A 26,228-nucleotide genomic window follows, 5' to 3' on the forward strand; every position below is an offset into this window, starting at 1 on the left:
TCCCTGCTGGAGAGCCACATTCAGAGTCTGATCCAGTCTCGGAAAGTATCCTGTCACAAGTGGGGCACTTTTGGGGTTCTTCTGTGGGAGATTCTGTGTTTGAGGGGATGAGGAAGTGGCTCTGGTTATTTGCTTCTGTACCAGGTCGGGAGGGCTGTACCAGGTCGGGAGGGTAGTTGCGGGATGCGAAAGCTGTTTTCAGGTTATTGGTGTAATGGTTAAGGGATTCAGGACTGGAGCAGATTCGTTTGCCACGAAGACCTAAGCTGTAGGGAAGGGACCGTTTGATATGGAATGGGTGGCAGCTGTCATAATAGAGGTACTGTTGCTTGTTGGTGGGTTTGATGTGGACAGATGTGTGAAGCTGGCCATTGGACAGATTGAGGTCAATGTCAAGGAAAGTGGCATGGGATTTGGAGTAGGACCAGGTGAATCTGATGGAACCAAAGTAGTTGAGGTTGGAGAGGAAATTCTGGAATTCTTCTTCACTGTGAGTCCAGATCATGAAGACGTCATCAATAAATCTGTACCAAACTTTGGGTTGGCAGGCCTGGTGATGATGAATACATGCTTCCAATGTGCGTTCACCACGATGTCGCCAAACATGGATGCGACCATCGTGATGCTGTAAACAGAACCTTGATTCATCCGAAAAAATGACGTTTTGCCATTCGTGCACCCAGGTTCGTCATTGAGTACACCATCACAGGTGCTCCTGCCTGTGATGCAGCGTCAAGGGGAACCGCAGCCATGGTCTCTGACCCGATAGCCCATGCTGCTGCAAACGTCGTCGAACTGTTCGTGCAGATGGTTGTTGTCTTGCAAACGTCCCCATATGTTGACTCAGGGATCAAGACATTGCTGCACGATCCCTTACAGCCATGTGGATAAGATGCCTGTCATCTAGACTGCTAGTGATAAGAGGCAGCTATGATAAGATCATGTGACCAAGAAATTGTTTTGAATAATAGATGGATTGTGCACTATTCACTGATATTACCTAAAACATTTGAAGCCCATATTAATTTTGAAGTGTGCAGTAGCAGGCAGTGACAGGCAGTGAGCAAGGGAATTGGTAGAACCACATTTGCATTGAAAAATGTTCACAACCAAGTCACAAAGTATTAAATGGGCTGATGCATAAGCATTTCACAGGCAGTAAGGAGCATTATGAACTTCATTGTTCATGAAAGACACCCACTTGTGATAAATGCACACTCTGAAGGAGGACAGTGAATATATTTTAACACTGAAAATATTACAGATCATATAGAAAACCTGAGACAAATAGCATTGCTGCTATACTTTTGGCTTTATTAAGTGGATGATTTTGTGAAGACGCTGTTGTATGACAAAGTTCCATTATATTTGTGACAAACTGTATAGTGTCTTCACTTATAGAAGGCATGTCAGACCTGTAGATGGTGAGCCTGGCTTATTTACTGGAAGAGTGTACATGATTCATCCAAACAATGCTGAGTATTTCTGCTTGCACCTGATTCTATGTACAGTGAGGGGGGCCTACTTCTTTTACCAATCTGCAAGCAGTTAACTGTATTGAATACGCTACTTACCAAGATGCTTTCCTTGAGTGACACTTACTTATGATGATAACCACTGTGATGATGTTCTGGCAGAAATTTGCATTAGTGACAGTACACATAATTTGTGTCTTTTGTTTTCCATTTTTCTGGTATTTTATACTCTTTCTAATGCCGCAGTGTTAGGACAAAAATATTAGGATAAACTATTAGAAGACTTCTGTAGGAATATTGGACAAAACATTAAAAGTGAATTGAATGATGGATTGTGTAACTACTCTTTACCAACACCTGGTTACCATTCAATATTTGGCTATGTCTCTAGGAGGAAATCCTCTCCTTCATTATGGCTTGCTAACCATATCAACAGAGAGTATGCAATGGAAATAAGCTATTACAATCCAGCAGAACTTGTGGACACTTTGCAAAATGGCATCCAAAATCTAACAGTGCGCAGTACTGGAAGGCGTTTTTAGAGTGTCAACAATAATTAGGGAGAAATTCCGTTTTTGGATGCACCTGGTGGGACAGGAAAAACATTCATCACTAAAATCGTGTTGGCATAATTACGAGCCCAATAAAAATAGTTTCTGTGACTTCTCTAGGAACATTGACAAAACCAGGGTTCTATGGGGTTGCTCGTTAATAATATGGGATGCGTGCACCATGGCGAATCGCAAAGCAATAGAAGCATTTGGTGTAATGCTTAGAGATATTTGATGAAAAGATCAACCCATTGGTGGTGTTAAAATCCATTTTTGTGACAATTTTAGGCAGACCTTACCAGTTGTACCTCAGGGAACAAGGGTGGATGATATGAGAGCATGTGTGAAAAGCTCAAGTCTGTGGTGTCACATCACACAGATGCATCTAGCAGTCAACGTGTGGCTGCAAATTGGTGACAACGCAAATACACAGGAGTGTAATCATGTTAAAAATTGTCAAGGGAACATATCTAGAAGAAGGAGGTGGAAGCATTAAGCCTGGCTATTTGTGCCCTACATTACTTCCACCTCAAGGCATCATTTCTTCCATTTATGGTGATCAAATACAAACAACAACCCATGAAAACCCTTTATGGAAGAGCTATATTGAAGCCTTGTAATGATCTCGCTCCAAGAACTAATGCAGACATACTTACTCTTGTTGAGGCCTACTTTTTCTGGGGTTATTTTTGAAATCAGTGAACATATTTTAAATGTCTTACGACTCCCAAGGAAATATGTATTTCTGTCACCAAATGTGTTTTGTTTTATTGAAATAATGACAGTGGTCTTAATGAAACACACATACCATATGTCTTGCTTTCTCCATCTAAAAACAGTTCATTACAAAAGGTGTTGATGTTAGTACTTAAGATTTTTGCTAACAAAGGGGAGAACACAAAAGTCCTTACGTTTCTGGTCAATTTATGTCTTAACATACCCTTGAGACCTCAAAATTTGTCAGGGAAAAATGCTAAAACTTGTGTGGAAATCAAGGAAATATCAGGGAATTTCACTCGGGGGAATTTGTGGCAACCTTGAATGGGTATGTAGTTAATCAGAAACCTGTAATCCTTTTTGCAAACAGAAACCACCAATTCGATAAGACAATTTCACTCTAATTTCAAATTTGTCCTCTTACTTTATCTCAAGATTTTAGACAGCTGAACACAAACTAAATTATATAAGATATTTGTGAAGTTTGAAAAAAATAGTATACTCAGTATCCAACATAGCAGAGTGAATTAGAACCTTCATAAATCAGAAGGAACAGTCTCGATTGTAACCTATCTTCCATCAAATGATTCCTATTGATCATATTAACACTATGGGTGCAACATTAATCCTAACTTATGCTGCAGCTGCCATGTACTTATCAATGTCTTCTTGTCTGATGCAGCAGTTGAAACAGATGTTTGTATGCTAATAAGTTATTTCTTAAATATTCTCACTGACTATTCAAATCATTAAAATTCTTGAAACAATAGACTACTGTTTCATTGAGTTCAATGCAGATTACATGATATTATTATTTCAATTCTCAGCCACTGAAAGGCACTCGAACCATTGCCTTTATGTCTTCTCTGACACCTTATGCAAATATCTCATTTCAACACCATATCTCAAGGGAAGCTCATTTTTAGTCTTCAATTTGCTGCTTATATTCTGTTATGTGAAGTTCTCCAATGCGTTAAACAGACATGTGCCAGATCATTACACAAATATAGAACAATATATCCATACAGTGTATTTAAAATAAAATTTATTTTTAAATAACAGTGCAACTTCTGCTGTGAAACTGAGTTTTTGAGCAATTCACAATATTTGGAAGTATACATTGTGAGCTAATACTGAGGTTCTAGGTTGACAAGAAAAACCACTTGCATCTGTACTGCTAGAGAGATGACACCTAGTGCTGGACATGTCTTCAGAGGGACCTTTTAGTTTTCTGAAGTGTGAATTATAATGTCACTAGAAATCAGTTAATTCTTAAATATTCTCACTGACTATTCAAATCATTAAAATTCTTGAAACAATAGACTACTGTTTCAGTGAGTCCAGTGCAGATTACATGATATTATTATTTAAATTCTCAGCCACTGCAAGGTACTTGAATCTTTGCCTTTAGTGTCTTCTTTGACACCCTATGCAAATATTTCATTTCAACACCATATCTCAAGGGAAGCTCATTTTTAGTCTTCAATGTGCTCCTTATATTCTGTTATGTGAAGTTCTCCAGTGAATTAAACAGACATGTGCCAGATCATTACACAAATATAGAACAATATATCCATGCTGTGTATTTAAAATATAATTAATTTTGAAATAACAGTGCAACTTCTGCTGTGAAACTGAGTTTTTGAACATTTCACAATATTAGGAAGTATACATTGTGAGCTACTACTGATGTACAAGGCAGCAATAGAATGGAAACAAAAGTGGCATACAAACTTCATTACCACTGCATGATCAGCTGATCAAGAGGAAAAATCCTGATTCTGCAGGCTAAATGATCTCAGAAAACTCATGATGCAGACTGTACATTCTATCTCTATTCAATAATTTAAATCTTCTGAATGTTGATTCACCAACCCGTATCTTAGCCAATGTAAGCTAAAAATGTGAGGAACACTTCAGTCCTTAAAATAAAGAAAAAGGTTTGTGGAATGTTATTTCCAATGAAACTGAAAAGACAAGTGCTTTATGTAGGAAAAGTCATGGCTTGATGCAGTTTGCAAAGTTCAACAGCTGTCCCACCTAAGACATGATCAATGAATGTTTACCACAATGGTCATCAGATTCGTAAGGAAAAAGCTGTCCACTTGAAGAAGAAGAAAAGTTTGGTATCAGTAGGATGAAAATCCTTTTCCGCATTAGCTAAATAAAAAGTTTATAGAAAGTACTCTAGGACAGATGCTGGACATCTGTGTTTTGTCTTTATAATCTACTATAAACTTCAAATTATTGTGTTAACAAAATTCCACTGTATATTCACAAGTAAAGGTTATTTCAGCATGCAAATAGTGTAGTGCAAAGCTCTTTTTTCATTTGTATAAAGTTTTGGAGATCTTGAAATAAATATGAGCAAAGTGTTATGGTTCTACAGATTCATTAACTGTTGAAGGATGAATAACTAGGTCATGCTCTAAACTGTTATATAGAATACAGTTACACTCTGTAGAGAGTTGCAGATTCTTGACAAAAATGATACTTTCTGCTGTAATTTTCAATATTTACCGTAAATTTCATTAAATATAAAACTTTTCTGGCACATACAAAGAAGGATCCACATACTGTTCAGTTATCAATGGTTCATAGGAATCTTGCAGCATAATTTTGTGTAACAATATTTTATAAGATTCTGTGAATAACATCTGCCACAAAAGAGAATATATATTAATGTTGGTAAATGGTAATATTTGTATATTTTCATGCCTCACAACAAATGTTTGATGGTAAATTAGACATTTTTGCAGTGCACTAATGACAAACATGGAGGCTGAAAAGATGAATTAAATGTAGATGGTCTTTGCTTGTATATGATTGATTAAGGTGTTGTAGACTGTATCATAAACTGGAATAGGCAGTAGGTTTTGACTGTTGAGAGACTAAAATGGTATCTGTGATCAGGATATCTGTGATCAGGGCAGGGTGCAGTCAGCTGCCCAAAGCATTATGGGAGCAACATCAGGTATAATTGTGGATGAAATGTAACAATATTATAAAAAGGATAGATGCTACTGATCACATAGTGGAGATGCGGAGTCACAGATATGCGCAACAAAAAGACTGTCAGAAAATGACTTTGGCCAACAAGGCCTTCGTCGGAGATATGAACACACACACACACACACACACACACACACACAAATGAAACTCACAGACATGACTGCAGCCTCTGGCTGCTGAGGTCTTGTCTATGATGGGCCTGACTCTAATGAAATACTTGGGAGTAGTTATTTAAGTAACTAAAAATTATGACAGTATGTAAAAATAGGGGGGGGGGGGGTGGATGAGTGGAGGAGGAGGACGAGGACAAGGAGGAGGATGAGGAGGATATTGTACGAATACATGCAGACACTAGTGGCATTGGTCATGTGTTACATAGTTATACATAAACGTGCCATGTGTTGTAAGAAGTGCATTATTTTGTATAATTTTCGCCTTAATCAAAGAGTATTTTAAGTTTTATTGGGATATATTGTTTCTCTGCCCAAAAAGTTTTAGTCTGCATTAATGACAATAACAAGATACATTTAATACATTATTGAGTGCTATAACAATAAAATATTTTTAAGATGGCAAGAAGGATCAGTTCCTGCATGCCCAATGCTCAATGTGTTTTTCTGTGTGAGTGAACTGACACCTTAAGCCATCTCAATATTGTGACTGCATCAACTGTGTAATTTTTAGACTACTGAAAATATAATAAAGTTATGAAAACTGTCAAAATCTTAAATGGGATGGTTTTTGTTTGTATGAGATCAAGTCACAATCTGAGGTTAAGGAGACAAGAAAGGCAATGTCCTTTCTACACTGATCTTTCACAGATTCTCTTTCCTGGAACTAGCTGTGAGTGCAATACTAGTATCCATTTAATGTTTGACCAAGGTATTATAGTTTTATTTTTGTTTGTATTGATAATTTTATCTTTCCTTCTCCTTTTTCCACTTCATTCATTGAATTTAAGAGTGCAAAGTCTTGTGCATTTACCTGAAAAGCTATATTTGCATTTTCGTGCATTCCAAAAATCTCTGGTTCCTCTATAATTGGAAGTTGGTCTATAAAGTTTCTGTACTGCTCCAGTGTCGAAAAGTCTTCAGATTCAGGGCAATAGTAGACACCAGATGCAGAATAAATATATCCTGTAGAAGCAAACAACTCAGTTTTAAAACAAAATAGCCACAAATCTAAATTCTGGAATTAATGATTCTTAACCATTACAAAGACTGAAGATAAACTTTAAATTTTAATCCATCATATCCAGCGCTCCTTTTACTGGAAATGGAAACAAACAAGAGAGATAAAGTGAAGAGAGAAAGCATGCATAAAATAGAGAAACTTGTAGGACATCTCTCTCCACCTGTGCTAATGAGTTTGTTGTAATTATTAGCTTTGCTGTCCTGATATACAAACTGAAATTTAACCTCTCTGTTTTCCAGTAAGTCTTTTGTGCTTTTTAAAGCTTGAAATGTAACATTTATTTCTAAATAAAGCTACTGGTTTTGTTTATACCAATAATTTGAAAATAGCAAAAAAAGAGTAATTATGTAGTAATACAGACAACTATTCATAAATACTGTAACTGATAACATTATTGTAAAGAGATACAAAAGGGAGAATGTAATGAATCATACCTGACTTTAAAATTTTTGGTGAGAAAAATCCTTTCAGTATTGTTTTGAGACATCTGAGGTCCCATGAATCAGTAACACGGCCTCCGTATGTTATTTCCCCTAATGCAATACAGATATTAATTTCATTTCACATAGGTGCTTCAATTAGATTGTGCAAAACTCAAATAGTATTTTAGAGTCAGAAAAAAAGGCAAAGGCAATTAACGGTGGTTTTAAAGGTTCATACACAGTGCTGATATTAAAAAAAAGACAGTACTTTTGTGCGTAGAGGTGGGTTGTTGATTCTGTTTTATGTACAATATTTTGATCAGTTGAAATATTGACTATAACAAGAAATCAATAACACTGCTGTATGCCTAAGAGCATGCCATCAATGAATCACTTCAGAAAACATGAGAGGAAAAAGAAAAAAAAATTGTCTGCATTACAATGAAAAATATTTTTGTTACCAGTGATATATTCAAGAGCATCCCAAGGAATTGAGTTTTCAGCACAGAACATCTTCATTGTATTTAATGCACACTCTCTGTCACTGTCATTGAATTCATATGTAATATTCCAGCCAAGTGGGCCAAACTTCTTACGTTCTTGAATTACTCCATGGAAGAAACAAATGCCAAATATCATTTTTCTCCAGTCTGGACCAAGTGCTGGAAAAGTTACAATAGTTTGTCATATATTTTTTCTCATTACAATTCACACAGCAATAAAACTGTATCCGCTACTGAATTATTACTAATACAAGTTATTTAAACTTACGGTGATCTTCAAAGAAATCCTCTGTAAGTTCAAGGAATGCCCTTTTTATATTAGCACGAAGACCTTTTGGTGGTTCATTTGTAACCTTTACAGAGTTCTGCAGAACAGACACAGGAAAAGATTTTGATGGCATTGAGCTGAGAAATAAGCGGAAATCAGGATTAACTTGTTCTGGATTCTCTGAGAAACCAATGATGATTTTTTCCATAGATAACATCCATGAAGTTGCAAGGTGACAGTTCTAAAAAATAAAAAAAGGAAGTGATAAATTAATTTGAGTGATATTCATGTTATTGACTGAGAGCTTGTTCTCACAAATGATATGATTGAAATAACATAAAAAATATTTTTTTGTATAGTATCTTTGAAGATAAAATAAAATATCATAAGAAGATATCTATAAATGATCATTCTCAGAAATAAAGATCATTAAAAATACGCATTTCATAACTATATGAAATTACATTTCTTCTCTTTTTTTCATGTTAGCTAACGTGTCTGGTGATCCAGTGCGATCTCTCTTTAACTCTGAGGCATAACCTCTAGTTAACATTTGAGAGAGTTGCATTCACATCATTACATGTTTGAACTCCAATTCCATATCAACTTTTTTGTTCATTATTTACCTCTCTTTTCCTCTTGAACTTTCTTCCCATCTTTACCATTCACTTCCTTCTGTTTTTCCAGTTTACTATTTTGTTCTATTTACCTAACATTGGCAGAAATCATGAACAGTTGCTACAGCACCCAAAAAGGAAAATCTTGAATCATAATAACAGACACTACCTCTTTTGTAACTTCATCTTCTCTCAGCACCAATAATTCTATAAATCATATTTAACACCACTAATGCTCTTAATGTCTTCCCAAAGATGACAAAAATCACAGGATTAAAAATACCAGTTATGAGAAAACATTCTTCAACAAGAACTAACACTTTATGCTGACAACATGTTTATTAAACACATACAAAACTATACATGGTTTTGAACAATCTGCCTCAGCAGAGAGTGTTCCTGTCTGTTCATACACGGAATGTCCTAACAAATTACAGTTTCCATAAACAATTAAATCCCTCACCAGTGAGTAATTGCAGCTGCTACACCACAGTGGACAATCCACAGCATGCCCTGGGAAAGTAAGAATGGCCTTCCCTACCTCACAGACAAATATAGTCAAGCACTCTGTAATTGATCTGTAAGCTGCACAGGATTCTGTCAATCTTATTTCTCAATGGGAGTCATGGGTTTGACTGAGAGTCACAGTGGGGATACTAGAGGACACACACGGATGGCAGAAGGGGGTCAAGTGGACAGTTTCAGACCAGCCAGCGGCAGCTGCGAAGTGACGGCTCGGCCAGGCACCAGGAAGTCAGCAGCAATACTGAGTTTAAGTGTGGTGAGCTGGTGCCAGTTGTTGTGACAATTTGAATGTATTTTAGGTGGTAGGCCACCCAAGATTGTGTACGGGGTGATGTACTTAGTTATTGGGATGTGCTCTGTGGCCCTGGTTGGTGGAACGCTTTGCTCTGGATTTCATTCACTTTGTTGTCAGCTACCTGTAACAGGAGGTGCATGTATTAACTTGCCTGGATATTTGCCAAGACTACAATTAATTTGCTGAGCATTCTGTTATTTGTGTAACATGGCACTGCATTTTTTTTGTGTTTTGCCAGCATGTGACTCAGTTTTAGACTGACTGTAAAAAACAGCTGGTTTGATTGCATTGTAGGAAATACTACAAATTTAAATGGTAACTGATTCTGCTAGTGTTTGCATTCTGATGAAAGTTGTCAATTTGGGTGAATACAATGCAAGGCCTGCACATGGTAGCCTGTGCATGTTCGGTACTTTGTCACTGACATTTGAACATGAATTGAGACCAAGCTCTTGAGTGAACTGTTTTTAGTGTTTGTGTTTAGATTTCATTGTGCTTAATAAGATTAGTCAAATATATTCTCTTATGTAATTTTGGAGAGAAAAGCTGCTTCAATCTTAGGTCACCGTTAATCATAAGAATTATGTTGCTTCCCCAATTTTTGTGTGTTTCTGCTGCGCAGTCTGAATGAGATTTTGTGTCATTATGGTGCATTGTATGGTGGTTTAAGACTTATTTCATTAAGTAGTTGAATTCAGAAATGGCAATATGTCACTGAAAGGCTCTTATATGCCACTATCATGTAATTGTGGTTAACTAAATCAATGTAAATGCTACTGCACAGCTGGTCATTGCCATCCTGAATTTCTTATAGTCATTAAACCTCAAGGAGATATTCACTCTTAGGTTAGCTTTTTTTAGTTATATGTAATACATTCATTATGATCAGTGCAGTTTAAGCTAGAAGCCTTCTGGTAGCATATTCGAATTTTCTTTAAGAGATTGAATTTCCCAGAGACATTAAAGCTTGCCGTTGTGAAACCACTTTTCAAGACGAGTGACAAAACCAATTTATCTAACTACTGTCCAATATCACTACTAAGTAGTTTCTCAAAAGTATTGGAGAAACTAACATATAAAAGAATTATAGAACATCTTAACAACCACAGCATCCTCAACAGAAACCAATTTGGCTTCCAAAAAGGCATATCAACTGAGCAGGCTATTTTTTCTCTCACTAATGAAATTTTAGAGTCAATAAATAATAAAATTTCGCCTACTGGAATCTCCTGTAAATTGTCAAAGGCCTTTGACTGTGTAGAACACAGCATTCTCTTACAGAGGGCTAATTATTATGGCTTGCAGGTAGCATTGGTAGGTGGATTGAATCATGTCTACAAAACAGAAAACAGAAGATAATAATTAATGGTGCCGATGATAGTCCCGTCTCATCCAATTGGGGCACATTAAAGTGTGGAGTGTCTCAAGGGTCAGTTTTGGGACCTTTGCTTTTTCTTATCTTCATCAATGGTCTCCCACTTTGTACAGACACCAAGTGTAAATTTACTCCTTTTGCTGAGAATACCGCTAGTCTGCTTGAAAGTTGAACTAACAATGACCTAGAAAATAAATATAATACTGTATTTGTTGACATCCTACACTGGTTTAAGTGCAATGGACTAACTCTTAAATATTGAAAAAACTCAGTTTATACAATTTCATACTTCTCAGCAGGAAAATCAAGTATGCCACTTAAACTGTGGTAAACTAAATACAATATGCTGTGAATCGTTTATGTTCTTGGCCATTCTAACTGATGGCAAGTTGAACTGGTCTGTGCGTATCCTAGACCACCATAGAAGGCTCAGTGTGGCAACTTATGCTATTCGTGTAATCACCATTATTTGCGACTTGAGCGCTATCAAAGCTGCCTACTTTGGTTATTTTCATTCTATCATGTCACATGGCATAATATTGTGGGGTAACCAGCTTTTAGCCACAAAAACATTTACTGCACATAAGAGAGCTGTGAGAATCATGAGCGGTATTCATCCAAGATATTCTCGCAGAAATCTGTTCCATAAGTTACAAATATTAACAGTCACCTCTCAGTACATATTTTATTTGTTTCTTCTACTCTCTTGATGAATACCTGAAGATAAAGCAATGATTGTTTTTTGTAAATTGTAGTGCCATTAGTATTTATATTCTTAAAACTTTGTTTTAATATGTTTTGCCATGACTCATCTTAACTGTTTAAGTGGGACAATTACTATATTTTTCTTTTTCAGTAATTGTTTTATGTTACTTGAGTTATACCTTTGATTTGATTTTAACTGTCAAGCATACTCATCATTTTATGGTGCATTTTTGTCATTTTATATACATGAATTATATTTGTGTTATGTAATCATGACTCATTTCATATCCTTGTCATTTATCACAATACAGATTAATGGAATATGTAATAAATAAATAAATAAAAAGAATTTTTAAAAAGTAAAGGTTTAGATTATTTGTGGCCATATATGACAAGCCAAGCTCACAAGGTAGGTTTTTCAACTACATAAGTCATATTTGGGTGAAAGATATTTACTGGGCTCATTATGTGTTGCTGACTGTAGTTGTGGTGTTGACATGTTGCACCTCTATTTTTATTTTAATTTATGCATATAATTTCAGGAGGACAACACATCATTGTAAGATGGCAGACAATCTAATTATTAAATGGGGGCTGGCGTCTGATATGAGTGAAGACTGAGACCAACCTTGTTCAAAGGTGAATGACCAAATCATCTGCACATATCTTGCATGGAATGAATGCAAGATACATTAAAATGATCAGCCTTTAATCTCAGGTTCTCTGATTGCTATGAGCAAAGACAAATTAATGACAAACACAATATGTGATCTACTGACATCACTGGATACTGTCTGTAACAAATTATACATTAAGAAAAAAATTATGCTGTTATCCACACTGTGAGTAGCTAGATTTCAAATAATAACAAAAGTTATAACAAATATCACATTTAATTATTTTAAGCCAGTAATCATTATAATTTAAACACAACTTGCACAACATGTCTGGTTGCTACAACAGACTATCACAGTGTGACTAACTAAGAGTGACTGAGCTTGCACTTATATACAAAAACAAGAGAAAATTTTTTCCTTCCCTATTCTGCTTCAGGAACATGCCATTTCAATATTGCCGAGCATTGATAAATTTCCACTAAGGTTTGATAAATTTCCACTATGGTATCACTGAATACAGTTATTATTATTCATAGAGACTATTAAAGAAGGAAACAAATGTACCGGACGCCGGCTCTTAACAATCATTAAAAAAAGTATATTGTTCGATTTATTTTGCAAATACACTATTCTAACTCTTTAATGACAAGTTAGTATGAACCATCATCACCACACAGAGCTGAATGAAATGATTTGAAAGAAACCACTACAGAAGGATATAAGAAATTATATCCATACACTATTCAAGATAAAAAAGAAACTTAATAGATAATATATATTGACAACTGCAAAGAAGCTAATAAAGTGGCAAGATTTGGAGTTTTACTTCTGGAAAAAAACACACACAATTACACAATTGTAAATGCCTCACATCAATATTATCAATAAAGATCAGTTGCAATATGTAATGGCAAATGGATAAACATTATCAAATGCAGAAAAACAAAAAAAGTATGTTGTGGTGACATCTATTTCGTCTGTAACGCATTCTTATACTGTTCAGTGGAATACGTCATCTACTGGATTTCTTGATACAAAGATGTACATCTGATTTCAAGAATAAAATGGACAATGTGGACCAAAAGTGAGACAGTTAATAACATGAGAAACTCCTTTTTAACACAGTTGTTGATGCTAGCACCTCTGGTAAACCATGTTATCCACTGGTTGAAGAATATTTTCATTACAGATGTAAAAGACAACACCATACTGTTGCTTGAATCTTGGACTGAGTAAACTGATGGAACTATATTTCCAGAACATGCACAAAAATCCCCCCCCCCTCCCCCTCTCCGCCACAAACCACTGAATACATCCCACTATTAGACGTCTACTTTTTCAGAGAATATCAACTTGTTGTTTGCAGGTACGAATATTACAGTAGAAATGAATTTATTTTGGAGGCATCACAGGGTACATTACTTGACAAGTATTAATAATGAAACTTTATTCAGTCATTTAATACCAGATCACTTATACATGGCAGATCTGTGGATATATGACAGAGGAAACTGAATGAATTTCAGTAGAGTACTAAAATCAATGTTACAAGCAGGAAATAGCGATTGTGGTATCAAACATTGTGAAGATGGTGCTTTTATTGATTGTTTGTCTTGTTCTCAAAAGTTCTGCCTGGAATATTTTGTAGTAATGCCTCATTGTGACATACAAACACTACAGTATGATGCAGCGAAGTACACCAATATAGAAATCCCTTTTTACAGTATTTGTTGAAATGTTTTTTCTTATACTGAACTTGAATGAATACAACATTTATATATTTAATTATGCATCTATTTATGTAATATGCATGTATGTATTTATGCATATTGAAGGATGAAAATACATGTGCCTGGTAGTGTTTAAACAGTATTCTCCATTATGTACTGTACAGTATATTGCGGAGTTTATTTTCATTATGGAGTAGCAATGCCATTTGCTATGAAACAGAAATATGGCTCATGAAGGTATGACTGACCTTATTACTTGAAAATTAGGCATTTCCCTAAAATAAGCCTGATATGAGTTTCATCCAAATACAACTCATACAGTTGAAACACCTACCTTGTCAGTATCCAAACTGTTTTTAATATTTACCTGACTTTTCTGCTTTGCCATTAGTTAAGATTTTAAAGAATTTTAATTTTTGGAAAAAGAGTAATTTTAGTTTTTAGTCTTTTGCAGGGATTTGATTGTAACTGCTTGTCTACCCGTGCCTGTGTGTCCTGTTGGGACATCCTGTTATGGCAGCTTGGTCCACCAGGTTGTGACTGTCTGCAGTGGCACCTATTTAAAGGTCCTAGTTCAGGATTTGATCTTGCATTCTTTTGGAAAAAGTTCACACTCAGGATCTAAATAATTTCATTGTAAGTAATGTGTAAAGTAACCTTTTAAAATAAATATTTATTGAACTATGTTATTTAACTGTGCATAAAATCCTGGCCCTCCCACTGAACAGCTAATTATGCTGATACTAGGGCAGCATACCATTTCAGTCTGTACTGCCAAACCATTCTGAGTGTTGTCTGTGGCTAGTGCTCCCACAGGTTACATCACTTTCATTTTTCAGCTCCAATCCACATTAAAATGGGAAGGCAATGATAAGTTTCAGTAATCAAAATGGGTTAGGTTGCTAGAAGCAGCTGCAAGCACTAGCTGTTCTGAGCAAGGTGTTCCTTATAAAGTAACAATAATTTATATAAGTCTTACTATCATTAAACTGTAGTACACAAAAAAGATAAAACTTACTAAATTTTCAAAGACGTTAAATAAATATGTTAGGGAGTTATTGCTTCAGTTTTTTATGGGGAGCAGGAAAGAAAAGAAGAAAGTTCAAAATTCAGCAGAAATCTGTAATTTTTCATGTAGTATGCCTTATTAGATTTATTTTTCTGTACTCAAAACACTAACTGTGTAATTTCAGTAAAAACAAATGCTACACAAAATTTAGTAGAATCTGTGTAGGTTGTCTACTTCCCATTTTTGACTTACAGTCTGGGAATACTAATATTGTTTACAGTTTACACTTTAATGTATTAGGGGCACTCAAAAAGAAATGTGCTGGAGGCATGATTACAGAAACCAGTACCTGTATGTTAGAAGTATTGACTCTGGCTGTTGAGACACTTCTCTCACTGTGACACAAGGTGGTGAATGGCTGTCTCATAAAAACCCTGGGGCTGCGATGTTAACTTGTTCTGCATGTACAGCTGGATGTCATCATCTGAGGTGAATCATTTGCCCCTCAGTGCCTTTTCAAGGGGACCAAAAATGGCATAATCACAGGGAGAGAGGTCAGGACTGTATCAAGGGTGGCCGAGAACCTCCCATTTGAATTTCTGCAGGAGTGCAGCGACTGTGTTGGCCGTATGAGGCTTTGCATTGTTATGGGGCAGAATGACCCCATGGGTGAGATTGCTTGGTCGTTTTGATTTGATTGTTTGGCGAAGGGTGGTCAAGGTTTGCGAGTAACGCTGGGCATTCACTATTGTCCCATGCTGCAGGAAGTGAATCAGAAGGGGGCCATCTTGGTCGAAGAAGAATGTCAGCATAACATTTCCTGCACTCATGTGGATGACGATGTACAGCTGTTTGTGCGGAACTGGTTAATATCGCAGCCCTTAAATTTTATGGGACAGCCATTCACAGCCTTGTGTCACAGTGGGACAAGTGTCTCAGTAGCCATGGCCAATACTTCTAACATACAGGCACTGGTTTCTGTAATGATGCCTCTGCTTCGTTTCTTTTTGAATGCCCCTTATAGTAGTGTAGCTGTTGGCTATTATAGAGAATTTTTTCAGCCACAATCCACATTAAAATGGGAAGACAACAATCAGTATCTGTAATTAAAATGTGTGCAGTTACTAGAAGCAGCTACTTGCGAGCTGTTCTGAGCAGGATGTTCCTTACTCTGGCTGAGTCCATGAATGAAATCTGCCCTCATAGGAAGCTAGAGAAGAATTGGGTCTGTGAGTCAGCACAGTCTTCATGTCTGTCCATACTCTTCCCCAGATGTGGAAAACTTCATAAAATTTTCAATGTGAACAGCAAAATTTAGTTTCTGAACAATACTGTAGCAGTTCAGGGAAGCACTCTGAATTTTTGATTAACTGTTTTCCGTAATATTAACCATGTGAAATACCAAGTGGTGTACCAATTTCTGTATGTCTCAAGAACCTAAGAGATTGTTATTGTTATTATTATTACTACTATTATTATTATTATATACTCTTGTAGTTTGCAAGAATCCACTTCAGGATGAGTACAATAACTGGATGTTGCTGACAGTTACACTGCTCAACAAAAGTTTGGAATACTATCATAAACTGTAGTCTGCAATACTAAAGGCCTCATTGACCTACGCACTTCATGCATTATCCAGTTGGAGCCCATTTACTAAATAGTATTTACTACTAGCTTGCTTTGTGGGCGTTTCCCAGTTATGTAAACATACCACTGCTGCAGCACCATACAGCGAGCAGTCCAGTATCAATAACTACTTCATTCAGTTTGTGTTCAGCGATGTTCAGGACCTGGGATCTTGCGGATCAACATTGGACCATTGCAGAATGGAGTAATGTCATACTCGCTGATGAGACTGGGATTGTTTTGCGACTGGACACTAGATGTGCTGGGTTTTGGAGAAATTCTAGGTGACAGGAACCCTATACATTCAGAAAGTCCATCCATTTGAAGACGGCAGAGTAATGTTCTGGGTGGCAATAATGATGGGATGGCTGACACCTCCAATTCATGTCTACAACAATTTAAGTGCTTCCTGATATCTCCATGTCATCCACCAAATGGCTGTAAGGCTCTAAAGATGTGAAGTCATTGACTTCATCCTAGTTGATGACAGTGCAAGACCACACCATACTGTAGCAGTGTCTTGGTATCTTCAAAGATGCACCAACCTAATGCATTGGCCAGCACAGTCCACAGATGTGAATGCAACTGAGAATGCCTGGGACCAGTTAAGGTGTCCAAATCTACCTGACAATCTTCAGGACCTCAGTGAAGCTGCCATTGAGGAGTGGGACCTCATACCCCAAGATGAAATTGATGGTCTCATTCAGAGAATGCCTCACAGAGTGGAAGCACTCATCCGTGTGTAGGGAGGACATACTCACTACTGAAGACTGTACCCATTTTGCGACCGAATAACAGGAGGCCTAAGGACAGCGATAGGGCACAGCGATGGAAGAACATGATTTCTCTACTCTTCATCAAAAAGTGACAGATCAGATCGGCAAGATTCTAAGGAAACATGAGGTTCAACCGATTTTCAGACCAACTAAGAAAATAGGTCAAGCACTTCGTTCCGTTAAGAATAAATGTCCCCCTCTGTCTGCAAGTGGTGTATATAAGATTCTGTGTACGTGTGGCAAGGTCTACATTGGAAATACAAAGAGAAATGTGAATACATGGTTGAAGGAACATAAAAGTCTTTGCCGACTAGGGAAAACAGACAAATCAGCTGTGGCGCAACATTCTCTTCAATCAGGTGATCACATAGTGAAATTTTTGGAAACTGATGTTTTATGTACTATGATGAACTATTATCCACGGCTATATAGAGAAGCCATCAAAATATATAAACATGGGGATAATTTTAACAGAAAAGAAGAAGCCATGAAACTCAGTGATATATGGACTGTGGCGATACAGAATTGATGAGAAGTTTTTATCTTTGATGTACTATAATCCATCGTCAAAAATTTTTATCTTTGACAATGTTTATCTCTGTTATCAGGTGAAATCCAGACCATGCCCACTTTCCACGGTATTTAGGCTGCTCTTCGACGTCTGACTCGTCAGTCGGCAAGTCTCAGCACAACCAGGAACACCTCAAAAGATGTCCAACATGGCCTTGGATGAATCATCAGGGATTGAAGAGTTCCATGGATCACGACCATACAACCCGGAAAAATTCTCAACTTGCAGATTACGGAGTAACATCCAATTTAAAAAAAGTCTAGTTTTGGTAAGGAGCAAGTCAAATTTTAGGACATGTTGTGTCAGAGCAATGAATATTACCTGATCTGAAAAAACTTGATGCCAGCCTTTTTAGGACTAGCTTCATTTTTTCATAAGTTCGTACCACAACAACTGATGAACAGTAATGCGTTGCTCAACTTGTTACGAAAAAATAAGCTTTGGTTATGGGATGATAAGTGTTAAGAGGACTTTAATAACACTAAGCAGGCATTAGTCAAAGCAAACATTCTTAGCCACCCTGACATGTCCAAGGATTTTTGTCTATGCACAGATGCCTCATCTCAAGGGCTGGGGGCATGCTTATTTGAGATGCGAAAGGAAGAAGATAAGGAAGTACTCAAGGTCATTAGTTTTGCTAGTCGCACGTTATCAGAAGCAGAAAGGTCTTACTCAGTGTAAGAATTGGAAAGTTTAGCTGTAATATGGGCATTTAAAAAGTTTGAATATTTTTTGTGGGGCAAGAATACCAAAGTTTACTGTGACCACCAGTCACGGTCATTTCTTTTAACATGTAAACTGTCACACCGTAGATTAGCTAGGTGGTGTCTATATTTACAAGAATTCAATTTTTAGATCATTTATGTTAAAGGAAGTCAGAAAGTTATTGCAGATGCCCTGTGTAGGCTACCACTCTAGGTTTAGAGGAATGTGAAATAACAGAGCAAGAATCAGAAATCCAAACGTTATTAATCCAATGTACTACACAACAGTCTGATTATCATAAGTTTTGTAAGCAGATGAAAATTATACAATAGCAAGATCACAGATGGAGTAAAGTCAGGCAAAACCTTAAGCAAGATGAAGGTGGCAAGGAAAGTAAATGGTATGAGAAGTACAAGGCCTTTTGTTTCATAGGAATATGAAAAATCTGATCAATGGTGTCTGTGTGTATTCCTGAAGATTATATTGCCAAATTTATAAGACACACACCTGAAGAGTGGGGACTTTATGGAGTGAGAAAATGCACTGCAAAAATTGCAACACTTTGTTATTTTCCAAATTTGAGAAGGCGAGTCCTACAGCTATTAAGAAAGTGTATGATATGTCAAAAATCAAAACAGTCCAATGTGTCAAAATATACTGAGCTACACCCAATACGCACAAAAACCCTCTAGATATTGTATTCCTGGCCATAGCTGATCCATATCCAAGAAGTAAAGGAGGAGGAAAATACGTATGTAGTAGCACTAGACGACATTTTCTTGAAACATGCCAAAACGTATGTCATTAAAAATTCAACAGCCACAAATATCATTAAAAGAGTTGAGGGAGACTGGTTGAGAAGAGTAGGTAAACCAAAGGTACTACTAACTGAAAATGCTTCATATTTTGCTGGGCGGAAGTGGAAACAAGCAGGGCATAAAGCAAATATTAGTAAGCTTTTTTCACCTAGAAGGAAGCCCAGTTGAACGAGTCTCTAAAGAATTTAACCAGTTTATTAGGACATACACCCCTCTTGAACATACTCAATGGTTAGAATACATAACTGCTTTCATGCAAGTTGTCAATAACCTTCCACATTCTTCAACAGATTTCACACCTAATGTATTGATGTTCGAGACAAAGCAAATGAATGAGTGGGAATCACGCATATCAAAGGTACCCACTACAGAAATGACACTACAAGACAAAACCAAACAAGCTATAGTTACACTAGAAAACAGGGCAGAGTACAGAAGGAAAATTTATGACAAGAAACTGAAACGTGTTACACAATTTTTTTGAATGGCAACGAGTCCTCTTATGGACTCACCCTAAATCAACAAAATTTGACAAACTGAATAGGAAGTGGCAATTACTCTATTCATGACCATATGTAATTTCCAGAATACTGTATTGTGGCATGTAGAGATTAGCCTATGAGAAAACAGGAAGAGACAAGGGTCTCTACCCTTTATAGAAAGATGAAGTGTGGTAACAATTTTTTTTATTGCAAGATAATTGTGCATAGTGTACATAATTCTAAGGGTAATTTTTCTTCTGGAGTGTATTTTAAGATAAAGTAATGTGTATAGGCATAATTAATCCTATTGATTTGTACACATAGGCATAAAAATTAACAGCAATGAGAAGTATCACACCGCTTCCTTCGAAGCGAAAGTGTAAACAAAATTAGCTTATGACTCAGCTGTCGCACACTCAACAATACACTCTGACGTCAGTAGCAGGAGAGGAGACACTGACCTGTGCGCATTCACAACAGACTGGCTGAAGGTGCAACCAAAATAGTAATGCAATGTGTACTTAACCTAAATGCAAAGTAAACGCAAATACTACACAAATACATCTACTGTCTATGAAACTAAAGAAGCTATTAATATATGTACACACAGATTTAATTAAATACTAAGCTACATACAATATTTACAAACAAAAGGAAGTATTATGAAAAAACTATGTGAGAGGTGTAAGCTAGGGACTAACGACAAAATACTGTGAGAGATGTCAAATAACTTTCTTTGCAGAGTAAATGATCATAAAGGTTAACAGAATAAACAAATGTCAATGAATTTAAGCAAAATATGGAAATATCTGTGGAAGTATGCAATGACCAAATGTATCAGTGGCCATCGAGCTACGAAAAGCAATTAGTTTTAAGTTTTTTCTTTCAGCGACCAGAGCATCGTCATGGCACAGAAGAAGAGAAATACGTCGAGAGTAGCAAGTACCAAATGACGAAATGGGCCGCTCCTCAAGTAAACAATTTCATTTTAAGGATATTTACAATGAAGGTCATAAGGCAAATGAGAAATGAAATATGCATTGTCACAGCGTGTCTACGTGACAATTACCACTACCTATTCGCTGCAGAGTACACATAAACATTTAAGCATGAGATTTTACAAAAACCAATTAATGAACATATGAAAGCTTGAATAATGGCATTTCCAGGTATTTGAGAAAGATAAGTATACAATGGTTAAAACATTACATTTCACACGAAGCTACATGTTATTTGAAGTAAACAGCATTAGCACATGAAGAAACAACCTAACACTTCATCATTGATTAGTCGGTACACATTATTTCAATGAAGCAAAAGTTTCTTGGCAACTAGTCCATGATGGTACAAGTAACATTTCCACATAAATCCTTAAACTAGTAGATGGGTATTTCCTTTCTTCCCTTCCAAACAGAGGAGGCGGTGCCAAGCGTAGCTAGGCCAGCAATGCCCAATGTTTTAGTCCTATTTAGAATTTTTTTTCTTCCTCCTCTTCATAAGTAAGAGTGGAGCTCCCATAAGTGATAAAAGCCTCTCTATAAAATGAAGCAAAAATGTATCATATGTTTGTATTGTGTCATAAAAATGTGACATGTAATTAATTTGTATATGTGATGTGAGTGAAGATAAGTTGAAGCTAACAAACAAACTATAGTAACAGAACCCAATTAATGAAAATTTTTATGACATTTTAAAACTTAAGAAATTTATATTCATAATATAACCAATGGATGGAATGTCAGCCATAGGTAAAAGTTATCATGTTACGTATGTTGTTGTAACTCAATGATGGGATGCATGAGAAAATGTCACACCATGAATGAAGTTTTAATACATTTATTCTTTCCTACTAAGACACTCCCACCATAAAGTCAACTTAAGGAAATCCATAACACCTGGCAGTGCTTTTGACAGCTTTCTACTGCAAAGAGAAAACAGATGTAGGTGGAAACTTAGATCTCTATAGGGCTACGAAGAGGCATTACCACAGAGACGTTTGCAAAAAATTTGGATATTGTACTTATACAGTTATATATTATGCAAATTTTTATGTATGACTGTTTCATAATTTCAAAGGTGTTTTCACAAATAAATGGAAATGAACTATTTTCAAAATGAATACACAGGCAATGCAGTGTTTGTCAGCCAATCATTAAATAAATTTTGGCAGTGACAGGGAAAGTGTACTAATTCACAAAAGCTAGATGTTAAAGGATATGCAAAAACTGTTTCTAAGCATTTTAAAAATGTGTTATGAAAACATGTGAAACAAACTAATGTCCATGAACACATGAAACTTTTCACAGTGTAATCAATATGCTGGCATAGATTTTAGTTGGAAAACTGTTTGCCTTAAAACAAATTGTAATGGGTTATACTATGAATCACAGTTTGATGGAGACATTAGGTAAATCATATGTCAATATCTTCGAGGCTACACCAAAGCCTTCATCTCCACAGGTAGGAATCCACCTACAATCAGCACAGTTTTCAGTTCATAAATATCACTTGCTGCATATCCATACAAAGGCTGCAAATGGTACTAGAAAATCATTTCAGATTTACCATTGTCATATAAAAGGAGTTTTGTGGCTTTTTCTGCTTTTTGTACTGTGTGGTGGAATTTATCACTCTGGTAGAGTGATGTACTGGGTGATCAAAAAGTCAGTATAAATTTGAAAACTGAATAAATCACAGAATAATGTAGATAGAGAGGTACAAATTGATACACATGCTTGGAATGACAAATGGTTTTATTAGAACAAAAAAAAAAAAGTTCAAAAAATGTCCGTCAGATGGTGCTTCATCTGATCAGAATAGCAATAATTAGCATAACAAAGTAATACAAAGCAACGATGATGTTCTTTACAGGAAATGCTCAATATGTCCACCATCATTCCTCATCAATAGCTGTAGTTGAGGAATAATGTTGTGAACAGCACTGTAAAGCATGTCCGGAGTTATGATGAGGCATTGGCGTTGGATGTTGTCTTTCAGCATCCCTAGAGATGTTGGTTGATCACGATACACTTGCGACTTCAGGTAACCCCAAAGCCAATAATCACACGGACTGAGGTCTGGGGACCTGGGAGGCCAAGCATGACGAAAGTGGCGGCTGAGCACACGATCATCACCAAACGACACGTGCAAGAGATCTTTCATGCGTCTATCAATATGGGGTGGACCGCCATCCTGCATAAACATCGTACGGTCCAGCAGGTGTTTATCAGCCAGGCTGGGGATGATGCGATTCTGTAATATATCGGCGTACATCTCACCCATCATGGTAGCAGTTACAAAACCAGAATCATGCATTTTCTCGAAGAAAAAAGGCCCGACAACAGTAGATGTGGTAAATCCAACCCATTAAGTGACTTTCTCATCGTGCAATGGTTTTCCACGACAGTCTAGGATTTTTGGTAGCCCAAATACTGCAGTTGTGGGCGTTGACAGAACCTCGGAGCATGAAATGAGCTTCATCGGTCCACAACACGTTACTCAACCAATCGTCATCTTCCACCATCTTTTGAAACGCCCACACTGCAACTGCCCTCCGCTTCACTAAATTGCCAGGTAACAGTTCACGATGCCGATGGATTTTGTACGGATAGCATCGGAGAGTACACCTACGTGCCAACCAAACAGTAGTGTATGGAATGCCCGTGCGACTGCACGAGCGCTGACTTCCCCGTGCATAGACGAACCCGCTACAGTCTCCAATTCTTCCTGAACTGTCTCAGCAGCATTACGCCTTGTGCTCGGTCAGCCACTACAGGGTCTATCATCTAAACAACCTGTGGCTTCGAGCTTCGAAATCATACTCGCCACAGCTGCATTTGTCAACGGACCTTTACCCGCTGAACAGTACATGGGTATACTGCCGGTTTATAGTATCCAACGGGCACAATATTTCGGTGATCAAACATGTCGCCATCGTCAGGCGCACTGACAATCTGAGCTTCTGAGGGCGGGCGGCTGATTTAAATCCCCTGCCCCTGCGGACCGCTGTCTTCGCCGTCCGTGCCTGCGCACCGGCAGTCTCGAAGACATGGGCATCGGAATCTGTCGTAGCATCGATGTGCTTGCTACGTCCGCCCTGTTGATAAGATCTTCCCTGGTGCGAATTTCGATAGCCTCCCTTATAACGCTGTCCCAATGTTTCGAAGTCTGAGCCAGGATCTTGGTATGCTCACAATCCATCTCGTGTTTCTCGGACAAACAGTGCTCTGCTACCACCGACTTATTTGGATATTTCAGTCGAGTGTGCCTTTGATGTTCTCGGCAATGATCTTCGATGGTGCGTACTGTTTGTCTGATATTAAGTCTTCCCACACTCACAGAGAATTTGGTATATGACGGCCTTCCTCACACCGAGGTCATCTTTCACACTTCCCAGTAATGCCCGTGTTTTATTGAGTGGGCAAAAGATGGTTTTAACTCAGTGTTTCTTTAATATATGACCGATTTTCTCCAATAGTGTGCCATTGTGCAGAATAAACGCAGTGGCTACCTTTTCTTCTGTGACTTCATCTGTCTCCACAGGTTGTGCTGTTGTGGTGGGACGGGGAGCGCATCTAACCTTCCATTCCGAGTACCCGTTTTTTTGGAACACGGTTTTGAGGTGTTCCAATTCCTGGGGCAGATTCTCTGCATCTGAGATGCTGCACGCCCTGTGTACTAGTGTTTTTAGTACTCCATTCCTCTGAGAAGGGTAGTGGCAGCTATCTGCATGCAGGTACAGGTCAGTGGGCATTTTCTTCCTGTACACACCGTGGCTCAGGGTACCATCAGCTCTTCTCTTGACCATGGCGTCCAGGAATGGTAATCTTCCTTCTTCTTCAGTCTCCATAGTGAATTTGATGTTTGGGTGTATGGAGTTTAGGTGTGTATGGAAAGCCAGGAGCTTGTCCCTACCATGGGGCCAGATGACGAACGTGTCATCGACATAACAGGAGAAACAAGTAGGTTTCCAATAGGATGACGCCAAGGCTTCCTCCTCGAAGTACTCCATGTACAAATTCACGACCACCAGCGAGAGTGGGCTGCCCATTGCGACTCCATCTGTTTGCTCATAGTATTCCCAATTAAACAGAAAATACATTGAGGTCAAGACATGCCTAAAGAGTTCAGTGGTCTCCTCATCAAATTTCTGCCCAATAACCTCGACTGACTCTCTTAGGGGCACCCTGGTGAATAGTGAAACCACGTTGAAGCTCACTAGGATATCAGTGTCTTTCAGTCTGAAGTTGTCGAGACGTTTCACGAAATCCATGGATATGGTGAGGGCATTTACCTACATTGGGGCTAAGTAATTCAGCCTGATATTTTGCCAGCAAGTAAGTAGGTGCCCTAATGTTGCTGACAATCGGGCGCATAGGTACCCCCTCTTTGTGAACCTTAGGGAGTCTATAAAGTCTTGGTGGTACAGGTCCTTGAGGTGACAATTTCTTGGCGTCCCCCTCTGGTAGATGCGTGTCCTTGAGTAGAGCCCTGGTCTTGTTCTCCATGTTCTTCGTGGGGTCAGTGTTGATCTTCCTATAGGAGTCGTCATCTAGCAGGTGCTGCATCTTCTCAATGTAGTCCTTACGGGAAAGGACAACAGTGGCATTGCCTTTGTCAGCAGGTAAGATAACAATCTCAGAGCACTCTCTTAGGTCCTGAATGGCCACCCTCTCTCTACTGGTAATGTTAGTCTTCGTAGGTTTAGTTCTGGTAAGAGCCCGGCAGGTTTCCCGACGCACTTCTTCTGCTGCTTCAGGTGGTAATTGCGCTGCAACCTGTTCCACTGCACTGACGATGTCCGCAACTGGCATGAACCTAGGGGTGGGAGCAAAGTTGAGTCCCTTCTCCAGAACTAAAACCGCCTCATGAGACAGCACCATGTCAATGAGATTGATGATTGAGTTGCATGGTGCCTCCAGCAATGGTTTATCCGAGAGATGTGAGAATTTTGAAATCTGACGTCCAGTGGCCTCTTTATGTGCAGAATCAGATGTCGTCCAGGTAACACCATCCACCCAGTCCCAGGTCCACAAATTAAACTGATTGGCCAGTTTAAGATGAAGTTTAAATAGTTCCACGAGTTGTTTTCAAAGCTGCGGTGAGTAAAGTGTACCCTCTCACGTACCAAGGCAAGGCTGGTCCGTCTCTTAATTCTCTTGGCTGCTGCAGAATCGATGTGATGCATGACCTAAGCAAAGTTCGGCACAATCTGCTCAGTATGACATCTCTT

At 37.8% G+C, this 26,228-nt stretch overlaps 1 protein-coding gene across 1 annotated transcript in view; it reads right to left on the minus strand.

The window, feature by feature from the left end:
* Window positions 1–26,228, minus strand: part of LOC126260454 (dynein axonemal heavy chain 6) — a 1,163,459-nt gene that overhangs the window by 157,406 nt on the left and 979,825 nt on the right. Inside the window, exons 97-100 of the mRNA XM_049957783.1 lie at window positions 8,143–8,383; window positions 7,833–8,033; window positions 7,384–7,482; window positions 6,740–6,891 (exon numbers count right to left, since the gene is read on the minus strand). Of these exons, the coding sequence (XP_049813740.1) occupies window positions 6,740–6,891; window positions 7,384–7,482; window positions 7,833–8,033; window positions 8,143–8,383 (693 nt within the window). The remainder of the gene's footprint in view (window positions 1–6,739; window positions 6,892–7,383; window positions 7,483–7,832; window positions 8,034–8,142; window positions 8,384–26,228) is intronic.

This window comes from Schistocerca nitens, chromosome 5 (genome assembly GCF_023898315.1).
Source record: "Schistocerca nitens isolate TAMUIC-IGC-003100 chromosome 5, iqSchNite1.1, whole genome shotgun sequence".
Classification (NCBI taxonomy): Eukaryota; Metazoa; Arthropoda; class Insecta; order Orthoptera; family Acrididae; genus Schistocerca; species Schistocerca nitens.